Source organism: Ooceraea biroi, chromosome 11 (genome assembly GCF_003672135.1).
Source record: "Ooceraea biroi isolate clonal line C1 chromosome 11, Obir_v5.4, whole genome shotgun sequence".
Lineage (NCBI taxonomy): Eukaryota > Metazoa > Arthropoda > Insecta > Hymenoptera > Formicidae > Ooceraea > Ooceraea biroi.
The window spans coordinates 3517864-3532285 of NC_039516.1; the positions used below are offsets into that span (position 1 = coordinate 3517864).

General features: G+C 43.1%; 1 protein-coding gene across 2 annotated transcripts; it reads right to left on the minus strand.

Annotated features, from left to right (window-relative positions):
- Positions 1-485: 485 nt before the first annotated feature.
- LOC105288170 (phosphatidylinositol 3-kinase catalytic subunit type 3) lies at positions 486-4521 on the minus strand. 2 transcript variants are annotated; one of them, XM_011354225.3, is made up of 10 exons: positions 4319-4520; positions 3790-3984; positions 3294-3723; positions 3100-3195; positions 2406-3026; positions 1852-2324; positions 1573-1761; positions 1309-1484; positions 1153-1227; positions 671-1071 (listed from the first exon to the last, which is right to left on the minus strand). In XM_011354225.3, the coding sequence occupies exons 1-10, from the start codon at positions 4390-4392 to the stop codon at positions 671-673; spliced, it is 2730 nt and encodes a 909-aa protein (XP_011352527.1). In that variant the 5' UTR covers positions 4393-4520. The 2 variants fall into 2 exon arrangements, with proteins under 2 accessions (XP_011352526.1, XP_011352527.1); XM_011354224.3 differs by having other exon boundaries at positions 486-1071; positions 1852-3026; positions 4319-4521.
- Between the last annotated feature and the right edge of the window lie 9901 nt (positions 4522-14422).

Sequence of the window (14422 nt, forward strand, 5' to 3'; positions counted from 1 at the left end):
TATGAATGATATAAAAGTGATAAATGAAGAGTGAAATAGCACTCTTCTGCGTTTCATATATCGATAACTTGATATTTTCAACACTAACTACAGTACTGTCTACATTTATTTCTATTGTGTGCACCACATACACGATTGTAATTAAAAATAAAATAAATATATGAGTATTTACATAACAATTACACGTACAATGCAGATATTTTGTTGTCTCTCTATCATTAATATCCTATAACGATATAGAGTTTATTGTGATAAAAAAAATAGCATTTTTTAACAATTCTTAAAGGATTTTATTAACTTACCAAATGGAATAATTTATTAATATTATTCAAAATTACTGCTATTCAGGAAAGTTCGCGGTGCTTGAAAAATTTACTGTACGCTAAATATCGCGATTAAAGTAAGAGCTGAAACGGCAAACGTAAATAGTAATGAAAGACGTTGCAGTTATGAGGAAAAGGTAGAGTAGCAGTACGTCGATACGTCAGGCACAAAACTTATAATTCTTATCAAAGATGTATTAGCTAAAATACTCCCAAAATACAATAAATTAATATGTTACAGACATACGTGGTCGTCCTATATACAATGTAACAATAATCTCCGCGTTTATAGAAAGGAACACAGTTTGCGCCACTTCGCTGTACATTTCGTTCTTCCCGTCCTTTTATTACTTTCTCCAATACTGTGCGAATTTATGGAGCTGCTCCACCAGCACAGCCATCACCGCGGTGACCGACAAGTCTAGAAGATTGTGCACATAGTGCACGGCTTCCTCGTCGCTCAAGTCCAGTCGCAGTTTGTCTTGCACCTTCTTCACGGCTTTGTCTGGCTCGAGAGCAATATCGGGCACGCTGGCGTCCACCATCAGCGAGAATAGATTCAATATCAGATTGGCGTGTCTCCGCAGGTGGAGGAACGCCGTGTAACACTGTTTGCGAAATTCGTGATAGTGTTCGGAGCCGACGCCACCCATCGCCTCGACCATCTCCTTGCTGAGCTTCATCGGCGGCGGCAGCGGTTTCGGGTCTCTGCCCAGGATGTAACCAAAGTCGATGTGGAAAAGTTTGCCTGTAAAATATTTAAAAAAAACACACATGTATCTCTAGATTTCCTGTAACGTGTAGTCTTTTTGCTGATTGAAAAATGTACCTGACGCCGTGAGGAGCAGATTATCCAGATGACGATCGCCGACGCCGAGTACGTATGTGATTATGCAGTAGCCGGCTGCAATTTTGCAACGTAACGTTTCAGTAAACGCAATCGCTTACGTGTAATTGTGTCATTATATTGTTCGTCTGCGCTTACCGCAACTGCGAACGTAAGTGTCCATGACTTCGGGCACCACTCCGTAAGGCCCGGTCTCGGAAGGATGATGCTTACGGAAGAAGTTCAATATCGATCCCTCGCTGGCTAGAACTTCCGCGACAGTTGTGGACTCGATGAATTGTACAAAACCGTGTTTCGTGCTCGTTGCAAGTACCCTGAATCAGATAAAATAATGAGATCAGAAGATAGTCATCCTTCGTAACACCGTACGTTGCATTTACGTGGCAAAAGAGCTTCTTTTACCTGTACGGAGTCAGCTTTAAATCTAGATTCTCTCTCCTTAATAATTTATCCATAAGTGCTATCGTTTGCAAAATTAATTGATCTTGTCGCAGATCGTCTCCATGCTTAAAGATGGCGATGTATTCGGAGTTACCCATCGTCATGAATGTGAGTTTCGATGGCATGAGTGCAGATTTGAAGAGGCTTGCCCTATAAAATCGAGAAAATAAATTCCAGCATAAGTATTTATCTTATCTCGTGCATCTTATGACGTATATATCGAATAACTTAAATGTATACTTTTGTGACACAATTCCTTTGATGCATATCTCGGGATCCAAGGGGAAAGGTATCGGCTCAAAACCTGAGAAAGGAAACTTCATCGTTGGATCTGGATCCGTCAGTAACGCCCTCAGTCTGTCGGTCTTTTTCTTGCGATTTCCGCTCTCACGCGCGACCGCCTTCACCAGAGACACCAGTTGCTCGATGAACGTCTTTTGTCGTTGGAGGAACGCCCTTCGTTTTTGCCAGATGCTATTGCCCAGCTTTAACGTCGTGTTGAACATGTTCATTACGGTTGCATACATCTCTTTAACTCGGGTATCTTGCTTGGCGCTTATCGCGGGATCCGCCTGGTCCTCGCACTCGATGGAAAGATACCAGTAGAAATAATTGGCTAGCATCGAGTTTTGACAGGCGCGTGTAATTAAGAATGACGCTAAATCCATCAGCGGTTCTTGACTCGTCGATAGTTGGCTCTCCGATTCGCTGGACTGCAAATAGACAGGATTACACTGAAGATAGCGACGCAACACAGCAGCTAAAAATACGATTTTGATTAGTGCGTGACTCACCGTAACCGGGGTAGACGTGGAATCGCTATTCCTTATGTCTCTGTCCAGCCTCTCGGATTTTTCCACTTTCTCCGTTTTCTCCAATCGTTCACTTTTATCCAGTTTCTCGCTACCCCAATTTCTCGGCTCCAACTTATCTTCCTTCTCTTTCAACATCACCTGATAAGCAGCCTTGATGCTCTCAAAGTCCTCGTATTTCAACGCTTGCACCAATTGCAGCAAGTATAGCATCAAATCGTCGTCGGGGGCTTGGTTGAGTCTGCTGATTGCGTATCTCCTGATAGCCGGATGAGTGAACGCGGGCCCTAACAGCTCCAAGGCATCCTCGGGATCCGGTGGAGCCCACAGAGCCAACATTTCTAATGCTTGACGTTCCTCGCCGGCAACTTTCCAGTTGATGCACTTGACGAACTTGGTCAACGCTTTCTTCTGGCTGGACAAGTAAAATCGGTACTTCCAGATTAAATCTTGTTCCTCGGTCGAAAGCGCAGTCGTCGGTGGATACCCTAGTATCGTGTTCAAGGCATCCCGCACGGTCGAAGTAGGCTTTAATTCGCGGGTGTTGCCGCCGCTGCGTAAGCTGCGGGCCAATTTATGATGTTTCGCTTCCACAAGGTTCTCCTAGAAGGAAGATTGCGTGATTGATTTTTCGAGAAGCGTAATTATGTTTTTCTTGCTAAAACAGTTTACTTACCTGTAAAATTTCATAGTCAGGAAGCTTGACAACGTCTGACTGCGATCTATGTTGAAAGACCTCGTCCCCATCTTTCTCGTAATACACAATCGAATACTGTAGCGAGACAAAATGAACACGTTAAATCGTCTTGCTATTTATACAATGTACGAACAGAGTTTGAATAATTAACAAAATTGAAAAATGTTGCATACCGGCATGCCATCCATCGTCACCTCCGGGAATTCTATCATCAAGTATAAGTAATCGGACGCTTTCTTCTCCCTCTCATTGATCACCTCGATCTCGCGGAAGGTCAATCTATCCAGCCAGTCGACTTTGTTTATCTGCCCGTTTCTGTGCTTCTTCACGAGTTTCGCGAGTCTCTGCATTTGTTCCTTCCCGTTGTCCCTGGCCTTTCCCGGTGTATTGGTGGGAACGCTTCCATCCGCTTCCACTCCAGGCCACACTCTGAGATCTAGCATGCCCTGCCGGAACACCCCATGCTTTCCAAACAGGGATATAGTCGTGCCACCCACTGGGAGCTTTCTGCCAGGCCCGCCGCAATCATACAGAGTTATACATAGCTGTGCGTCACGTGGTAGATCCGTGTAAGAGATCGGCAGAGTGACCCATTGGTTCCAGCTACGAACGTCATGAGAGTTCAATGGCAGATAAGCAGCGCAACGCCAAACTCAGGATGCAACTTACTTCCAACGTGACACAAAGTGCTTGTAGGCTGTGTGTACTGGCAGGGCCAAGGGTCTGCCACCGGCCCACACCTGTAGGGACGCTGTTAAGTCACCACGAACTCCACCAGTCTCGTACAGACCCGAGTACTTGAGTAGGGGATCGAGAAGCAGCTTGTTGTACTCCGGCCTGTGCCTCTCGCCCTCCAATGTGCCTCTGCAAAGTAACAGAACCGATGATGATGTGTCAAGCGGAATAGTTACATGCGTAAGAAAGACGTCACAACTGAGGACCGCCAATTGTGCGTGCAATCGGTACCGAAGATAAAAGACGGATGATCCGACGTCCACACACGCACACACACGCACTATCGCCTTAATTACTGTGATCCGATTATTTCACGCAAGTATAATTAACGCGTGTACGTGTGTGCGTGTGTGTCGGTGCGCATTCGCCTGTGTTTGCCTCACACTTGAGGGAAATATTAAGATGCTTTTATTGTAACGTAACCTGAGATCAGTGACACCAGTGACGTACGCATGCAACTCACATCTTAATTTGTATCCTGTTGTCTAACGAAGAACTGTACACGTAGAAAAACTTGTCACTCGTGTTTTCCATCATGGTGATGTTAACTGATCAAAACCTTAATGCGTATCCCTTTCTGTCACCGTGCATTCTGTCCACCTTACACTACACTGTTGCAGCCCAGTCTCCAGTTCCAGTGTTGAGTGAATGCAAGGGCGCAAGTGGGTTGTGTGTGTGCGTAGGTGTGCACGTGCGTGCACGCGCCCATGTGTGCGGGGAAGTCGCGTGCGGCACGATCTATCGAGATTTGCCTCAACAGCCTGGAACACCATCGAGATTACAGAGCACTACATTATTTGCTGAAGATGAAACAGATTTCAAGTATCCAGACGAGTGAACATCATTGACATTCGATAAATTTGGGATACTCTATTAATTTAAAAAAATAAAGAAAAATGCGAAAATTAAAATACTTGGAATTTTCAGAAATGCGAAATGTACCAAAAACTTTGTTTTAGTGATGACATGGTATTAGAACCATTATTATAAATGTTAAATTTCTCGGCTCAAATACAAATTTATTTAAACAATTTTGACAAAAGAAATTTATCGATGCAGCGAACTAAATAATTACAATAAGGATTAAGATTTTATGCAAAATTCCCTTTTTTTATTAAATATTTCTTACTTCACATGTTATTAATGAGTTATACATCTGTGAAGCGTCTTTTATAATTAATCTTGTAGATACGGATGGCATTTTTACTGAATAAAATTAATTGTTAAATTTTTTCCTCTCCTTTCCATGATTAATGAATACTACATTAAATAAAATATTTCTAAATGTTTCTTTCTTATTAAGAACTAAATCTGATAATTAAAGAGTTTCAATTAAGAGAGAGTTTAGTAAATGAAGCGACACTACTCTAAATAAAAATTCATCGATTGTATCATCAATTTAATATCGGCCAAACTATTTCTGCACGTTACGTTATTCTATAATAATTTCAATAATAATTCAATAATAAGATAAAGAATGCCAGTTTCAAGAAACTTGCAACATCGATACTAACAGTAATGCTTAGATGGCTTTTTGCCCAAGCAATTTTAACAATATTGAAATTCCGTGCGTTTAATACACTCGATGGAATTCATGTTTGTTCCTCTCTGGGACAAACTAATATTGCAGTCGTTTACGATAACGTCGCTGAATTCTGAGAAAAGGCGATTGCTGCAATATTGAAGGGACGAAGATACCTAGGTAAAGTCTGACGAAGCTACATTCTTCTCTGCACTTTTGCATCCAATCCTCTTATTATGAAATGAGCGTTTAATTAATTAGTGTTGTCGAGGAAAGTTGATGGAACGTGCACGAGCGATCAAGAGTTCCCCGGAACCTCAGCCGGTCAAACAAATAGCTGAAATTCATCATCAGTGTGTTTCGGCGGATCAATAGGAGTTCTTACCTCCGTTTCCTATCGTCGTACGTATTTATTTCGCCGGCGATTTCGCTGGATTCTGTCTCCAACGAAGCTTCCGCGAGAGAGAGAGAGAGGAACCCACAGAAAAATACATCCCCTTCGTATTTTAAGAAATCACCCTCATGCAACTCTAGGAAGTGCAATTTTTTTACCATGATGCACGCGTAACCGATGCGGAAGAGCGCGATGGCGCGAGCTTTATCCGACGTAACGAACGTAAGTCGCGCGTAATTACGTTTCATCGGCGAGTGGCAAACGGTAGAAACGAAGGTGCACAAGACCACGAACGCACAATATCGAGGATTCAGCTTCTCCGTGTTATCTTCTTTCATTGTCAGAAAAGAGAGGAGGAAGCTGCGCCAGAAGTCAGGTTTCTCTTTCCCTCATCCTTTCCCCTTCGACTTCTTCTCTTCTCTCGCGCGCGTTCTTGTGTGCTCTTCGAGGTTTCCGCACGATAAGCGTTCCCCATTTGAATTCATTCGACCGCAAGAGCGTTAGTCTACGCCGTTGTCTGCATCTTACCTCTCACGCGCACGTGTTTCCACCCTCGCGTAGTTTTGCAAATCGACGCCCCGATTTTTCGTCGACGAAACCTCCCTTCTTCTCTCCTTGTTTATTTACTGCGGATTTACCGAGCGCAAATTCTATACTTTCCGATGTTTCTCATTTGCGATTTTGCGGAAACGTCACAAATGCACCGTGGAGAACACGTGACAGTTTTCTAGACAGTTGTCATTATACACTGCGAGGGACGAAACGTCGCACGCATATTTGCATTAAGTTCACGTGCGACTGATTCGTTGAAAGTAAACCCCGGTGCGACGTGGCGTATTCATTTTTGAAATTTCTCGTGCGCGCGGCGCTGCCTCGGATGGCTCAACTCCACGCGACGTCGTCATAAAATACCCGTTTATTGCGCTTTTCCAAAAGCGGGGCTCTCCATTATTATAATTCGTCTGCGCGCGACGCACGTCACGGTGCGAGTTATGAAATATTGCGAAACGTCGCAGGGGTGGCGAACGCGCGGAATAGTGGGTCAGCGCCTGGCGGAGTCCGCGCGATGACAAAAGGGAGAAAATCCATTCCGCGGAATTTTCGGCGAGCAAAGCGAGCTCCAACGCGAAGAGAAATGTCCCCATTTTTTGCCGGCGTTATGAATTATCATCGCGGCGCGTGTCGGACACTTTCGCCCTGCGCTTTTGCGCTCCGCGCCGCCAATGGACCGGAAATTGGCGGAGTCCGGAGGCGCCTGGATGGAAATTAAAACGCGCACTCGACGACGGCTCCTCCGGCACCGGGCGGGCTTCGATCGATCGCGCGTCTTCGAGCTTGCCCCGGTCAATACCGTCACCGAACGTTGTCGTTCGCAATGATGGGGCCGATGATAACGCGTCTGTTCTGTGTGAACAGTAATATATAGTCACTCGCGCGATCGTATGATGCAGTTAATGGCGCACCATTCTATACGGGGTGTTGGGAAACTGACAGCGAGTCCTCTGTCTTCGGGAAGCTTTCTAAAAATAAATAAACCTAGAAACGTCATAGGCGAAATTCCTCCTTGGACGTTTAATCTTTGAACTCAGGATAAACTCCAGACCATGTACAAAATCTATAGATTTTTTAATTTTACTAATATCACTCGTAATAAAATATTTTTGTTAATTTTAATATGTACGTTAATGAGGATGATATTGATAGTTTTAGCAAAAGCCTACAGGTTTACAATCCTCAATTGCATTTTGCGAGCGTTACACAGGTGGAAAAGGATTGAACGGAATATAGCGATTGTAATATCGCAACTTCTCAAGTTACACAATCATAAGTAGTAAAAAATATTCATGAAATTTTCTGAATTTCAGGCACCTTGTACATTTCACTGTGGTCCTTCTCGTTCCAGTGTTCTACCGCCACTGTGTCCACTCCACTTCTATACTATCAAGTAGTGAAGTGGACATAGCGGTCGGCTGCGGTGGGATTTAAGGGAAGTGGCACTTCTCATCCGGCCAGTGCCAGTGCTATATCGAAGGTCCTCATATCTCCGTCCAATTAATCCTTCCTCGAATCTGTGCAATCTCCTGAACTTTACATGCTTTTCAAACGCGTAGTCCTTTGAGGGATTCTGCTCTTTAGGGATGTCTCAGACGACAACGTGGGATTGCTTCTTGTAATACTGAGAGCGGCAAATAATGCTGCTTGTAACGTGAAACCCGCAACCAATTCTCAGCAATATCGTCGAATACGACCGCTCATCAAAACTTTCCACATTTTAGTCTTCTCAATATGACTATAGCTCTCAAATTAAAAACGAAAAATTAAATCAAATAAATCAAATTAAAAAAGGCAAACTCGTCTGAAACTTTGTAAGTTTAATTCGATTTAGTCTCTCTTAAGGGGGGAGCCTGCTTTAGAACGTTGAAAATAAGGTATAATTTTACGAATTTTTTTGGAGAAACTATACAGCGGATCATTATAAAACTTTGATGCATTTATTAGTACATGTTTAAAGATAAAAAAATTATTTTTTGATTTGAATATATCGCCTGTAGAGGTCGTCCTGGAGGCATCTTAGTGCAGCCGGCATTGTAAATTGGTGAGGATTCTCCTGCCTCCAAATTTCATCCAAACTGAAAAATTGAAATATTTTCTCGTTATTTATGAATTCCCATCGTCGATGAACCTTTAATATTCATAAAAACATTAAGTTAAACAATTATTTTTGCATGAAAAAGTTCAAAACCTTTGCCTAAAAATCGTACTTTTGTGTTCTAAGCTCCACCATTTTGGCACTTTTCAACTTTTTTCTTCTCTCTTTGGTTCATCGACGATGGGAATTCATAAATAACGAGAACACATTTCAATTTTTCAGTTTAGACGAAATTTGGAGGCAGGAGAATGCTCACCAATTTACAATGCCGGCGATGCGGCTGCACTAAGATTTCTCCAGGACGACCTCTACAAGCGATATATTCAAATCAAAAAATAATTTTTTTTATCTTTAAACATGTACTAATAAATGCATCAAAGTTTTATAATGATCCGCTGTATAGTTTCTCCAAAAACAATTCGTAAAATATACCTTATTTTCAGCGTTCTAAAGCAGGCTCCCCCCTTAAGTCGAACAACCGCTCAAGTTACATGGATACCCATAAGAAGCGAGTCTCATGTGAAAGAGGCGCGTCTCTTCACGATAAATCTCACGACACTTCACAAAGATGCGCGATTCATATATCGACACTGTGTCGCATACTTTGCACGTGACTGGCAGGCTGGTTACGAGCTTATCGATAGCTTAGAGTTACGAAGCAGAAGAGATCAGAATCCTGGTGATATACGGCGGCGCGTTAACGAGATACGTTATTTCGGTGTCCGCGCGAAGCGGCCTTACCTTACAGGGACCCGTATTTTATATCGTTACTAGCTTCTCCCTGGTAACTGGCACCTGACTCGCGTCTTTTCCTCCCCGTCGTCAGGGGGACGTGAAGCGTCGAAGGCGACGCGTGGAGATAAAAAGCGCGTAGTTGCGACAGGAAGAAAGACTGAAAGAGAAAGAGAGGGAGGAAGAGAGATAGAAGCGGATAAAGCGAACCCGGAAATATCGAAAGGGAGGATATACGATGGGAATTAACTCGAGGTCACGCGGGATGCTCTTCCGCGTTCCCCTCTGACCTCTCTAGAGCGCAGCGCGTGGCTGTACCACAGAAGGGAGAGATGCGAGACGCCACGCTGTGTCACGTCAGTGTGGGTGAGTTTCTGATTGTTTTTCGATATCACAGCTAACCGACTCCGAATATCGGATTATGGTAGCTGCCGGTATAGCTGCGGCTGCACTGAAAAATAACGAGCGTCCGATTAACGTGCCCGATGCATATCCGTTTCAGCAACGCCGTCTCAAATTTCATCTGGCTCTGGTGCGCCAAATGGATGAAATACGATGCGAAGAAATAACTGATACATTTGAAAAGGCGATGCTGGGATACTAGTGATTAAGTATGTGCCACTTTTCGTACGATATTCTATTATGTCAGAACAGTTTCGCGTTAAAATAATTGTAAAATCACGTTATTACTTTGGCATTACAATACTAACTTTTTGTATAGCACTATTAAGAAATTGTTAACAAAGAATTATTATTTTATGCAAAGAAAGAAATTAGCAGTTAATGGTTATACATACAATATGCAGCTCTTGAACATATTTTCAAATATTACTACGCTAGCTTTTTCTCATCTCTGATTCCAAGGATCTTTAAGAATATGTGTAAGAATAGGATACAGTTGAAGCGATGAAAGAAGGAGATATAGAGGTAGGAGGAGAGAGAAGAAATATTTCCCCAACGTTCGCACTTTCGCCGGTTCTGCAGACTTGGGCTCTTAGCCTAATCCAAGTAGTGCGTTGATCTCGTAAACGGCTCTGTAGCCACGCGAATTTGCATTTCGGGGCGCAAGCTTCTTGCCCTGCCTCTTCTCCCTTTCTCTCCGACTGCTTGATGAAATAAACCGCTCGATAGCCACCTTGCGTAGCGATTCCTCTCACGAATTCGTAGCACGTAGCGCGCGTGATAACAGACAAGAATCATGCAATTTGTCACCGAACAGGCCTAAAGCAACGCTTTAATTAATTAATTAAAACACAGATTTATTTCGTCTCGAATCCGTATTCAGCGTTTATTTCATTACACCCGAATTCTTACGAAATTTATAGAATTTGCCGAAATTAACTTTAGTATTAAAATATACAAAATAAATATTTAGACATAAAATATGAGAAGATAATAAAAGAAGAATATAAAAGAAGAGCTTTCAACGTAAAATGCAATCTATAATCGGATTGGTATCATTATGCTAAATCCTTAAATGCGGGAGTCATTAGTAAGATCGTATCTTACAGTATGCAGTTACTCTTAACGATATACTTGGATTGTACTTAACGACCAAACATATCAGCTATTTGCGAATGATATTGTATGTTATAAAAAGCTAAATATTCTTGCTAATCAGACGCAAATGCGAAGAAAAATTGTACACGCGTACAATGCTGAGTCTTACGAGCTGAAGATTATCCTCGCAAAGAAGCATATCTGATACCTTCTGTATGTATGAGGCATGCCAAACAGATTTATCGTTTTCGTAAATCTGTGTCTACGTAGCATAGAATCTTTAGAAACTAAAACGGATTTCTACATTGAAAGCAATCTGCAATTTGACATGCTAACGAAATATCAATAACTGGAACCTGTTAATTATGTGGTGACACGATTAATTTGAATATGTTTAATTTAAATCGGCATAGATATAGCCACCTGTTGCACGAAAATATATCTGTATTGCATGCGCTAACTATTGCTTTCATCTGATCTCTTATTGTAGATTAAGGAACCTTCATTTACGGTATATCTAATTTCCTAAGTACGACCCGAAAGAAAATGACTTATTAAAACTTTGACTTTGCTGCAATATAATATATTTTTAATTACTGCATTCAGTACATTCAAGATTTAGCAATTATTATTATCTTCAATTTATGGAGAAATAAATTGCAAGTTTCGCGAAAATATTGTTGTTTTGGCGACTGTTACGCATCTTGATGGATCTATCATTGTTTTCGGAAATGTTTCAAGAGCATATCAGAATACATGTGGCTGCGGTAAACAACTCATGTATGCGCTTACTGAAAGGAACATCGCGAGATATTTATTATAATTATTTTATTCGATGAAAACAGCAATTCTGCGGAGGCGTTTCACGTAAAACGTGGAAGAAGCGGTGAGAATTTAACGGGCCTTTTGTCTCTCGCGTAAGTCAAAACGCGAATTCTCCACTACGATCGATGCGAACGAGGGAGGAGCACTCGCTCTTCCGATGGATTAGTTCAATTTATAGCCATTCAGAGCACAAAAGCATCGGCGAATTATCTCTCTCAGCGCCGGAAACACATTGACGAGTCCTCATGATATATACTCGTGTACTCGGGTATACCTGTAGATGGAAAAGAGCGCACAATTTGATGCGATCTACGAAGAGAAATCACCGATCGTTCTCGGTCCCGAGTTTTAATCCGCCCTCGCGAGGAGAAAGAACAGTCGTCCCAAATATTTTACCGATTCTCTATGAGAATTCATTCCGCGCCGGAGTTTGCTGACAGCACGATTATTTCCCCAAGAGGAATTCAATTATTCTTTTTCCCTGTGTAACCTTTAAAGTTGTCGGGAAATGAAAAGGGCAGGGAACGGAGCAAAGGATGATATTCCAGCGATCGGAAAGCAGAACGGCAACCGGAAATTCGAGAGCCCATTAATTCGCTGAATCAAACAAGGTTTACGTCGATATGCGGATAGTCAATTATCAATTAGCGACCTGATTGCGCTAACGATCGCTAGCAGAATTTCGCGTCAACGATTCATTATTCCAGTTCCTGCTACTATTTATAATATCATACAGCCGGCGGAGAAGGAAACGCGGCTAATTAGAGTGCGCGCCAGCCGCTGCACGCTGCATTGATGCCACCGCTTTAATCAGGCACAGTGAAACGTTGCTTGACCTTTCGGAGATGTAATCTGTCACCGTATGTTGCGGCGGAAAATTGAAACGAGTAGGCGGGTGAGTGTATGCGTGATTGTATCGGATCGTATATTGCTTTCAACACTTCGCGTATCGTTTTCATGTAGATTTCGTGGATTTTGACATTCCTCTTTCGTTAGTAGCATTGATTAATGCACTTTTACACGAAAGCATTTCACGGTAACGGCATCTGTCAAAATCCGATCCTTGATTGTTGATACCTGTTAGATGGGTACACGAGAGTAACGATATTTTCATTTGAGAATATTAAATTACCTGATTTCGATATTCCGCGTAAACTGGTCGCTCACACGCTACGGGTCCATTTCCCTTTTCGTCTCTCTCTTTTTTTTATTGAAGAGCTCGCTCTCGAAATTTTGCCGGGTTACGACTGAAACGTTTAAAGCGCCGCGATACGGAACAAGCGGTTCGCCGAGCGTGTTTTCTCCCTTCGGTCTCGCGTCCCTTTTTTTTTGGCGAATGCAGAAAACTAGATATAATTTTTTTGATTCTTTTTTTACGTTTGCACGCGGAGGGAGGTTCGTATTCTATGAAAAGGAGTGAGAACACGACGCCTCGGATTTTTCTCGTTGATGCCTCCTTCCCACGGCCAGCTGGAATCCGTTCCTCGTCGGAGAAACCAGCAGTCGCGCTCGACGGACGAGCATCCGTCGTCCGGATTCTAAAAATCCGAGGGGATGCAGAAATGAGTACCCCTCGATGTACACGCGTCGTCACGTTTAACGCGGCGAACTCGGCTGGCCAATAATGGAATTTACATCGATTGGACGAGGGGACCGGACCGGACAAGGGATGAAGGGGGATGAACCGTCGTTGCACAACATAACGTGATGTAATCCGGTATCACGATGGATGCGAGCCGCCGTCCAACGGTCCACGCACCCGTTCGCGCGCTGGCACCGCGGATTTGGATGAGAATCGATATCTCTACGACTCAGTTTGCTTCTCTCTCTCTAGCTCTCTACTGGCTTTCATGCCCGTCGCTCGCTCTCGCCCTCGCGCATCCAGCCACCCGGTCCGCCGATAATCTACCCCTCCTTTCCTGCCGCCCATTTTGTCTGCGTGTGCCCCTTCAGTGGTTACGGCTACCAGACTCGAAGTCAGGGCGCCGGCTAGTCTAGCCAAATAAAAGTTGCCAGTCGTCTGGCCCCTACCGAGCAGCAAGCGATACCATCCCTAGTTGGCTGGGGGATGCTACCGGTATTTTTGCAGTACTCGATGCTTCGACACTGGCCACTTCTGGCGTTCACGTTCACCTTCGACGGCAATATCGATAGCTGCAAAACGAGCTGGAGAACATCGGAGAATAGTACAAAAGCATTGTATGCCACCGGAACGCCGGATACACGTCGTGACAAAGTACCGATGGGTGGATGCAACTTATCTCGACGGCAACATAAAAATTCTCCATTAATAAAAATGTTTGCTACGTCGTCTGTTTAGCTTCCTCGATACTGGTGTAATTTAATTCCGGAAGATAAATGGCAGTATTGGCGGATACTCGAAACGCGGGTAGATGCTGTCAAAGGATCGAGATGTGTCGTGAATATCGAGCGTTTGTAAATTCAACATTCTATATTTTATGTGGAGAGCAAGTTTCCCGATTACATGCTGGAGAAGCGTCCACAACGCTGCGAAAGTATTTTAAAATATGCCATTTATGTGTTGGAATATTTAATATAAGATAAAATTTAATAAAATTGTCTATACATATTTATTTCGCAAAAGGGATTTAATAAGATTGTCAGCATTCCGGGTGAGACTTTCCAGCAACGTTCAAACGAACGGTGGTACGTAGTGTAGATCATTTATGACGCGTTTTCTAAACGCGCGTTGAAGCTCCCGTGCAACGATGTCGTCCCGCGTCTATTTGTCGCGCGACGAACATTTATTTCTCCCTCAGCCTTGTAAATCTTACTCAGGATCGCGTCGGCTGTCTTTGGTCTCCTGTACGCTGCTTTGCGCCGTTTTCTTCCTTTTCGTTTTATCCATCGTCTTTCTTTATCCATTTATCTTGACATTTTTTCAACGACTCTCTCAGCCAAGAAACTCGACTTGCAACGAGAT

Excerpts from the sequence above, each read along its gene's own strand:
- LOC105288170 (XM_011354224.3), bottom strand. The coding sequence starts at position 4,392 with ATGATGGAAAACACGAGTGACAAGTTTTTCTACGTGTACAGTTCTTCG. Across the intron at positions 3,027-3,099 it reads CTGACTATGAAATTTTACAG|GAGAACCTTGTGGAAGCGAA; the intron begins GTAAGTAAACTG and ends TCTTCCTTCTAG. Across the intron at positions 1,762-1,851 it reads AAAGGAATTGTGTCACAAAA|GGCAAGCCTCTTCAAATCTG; the intron begins GTATACATTTAA and ends TCGATTTTATAG.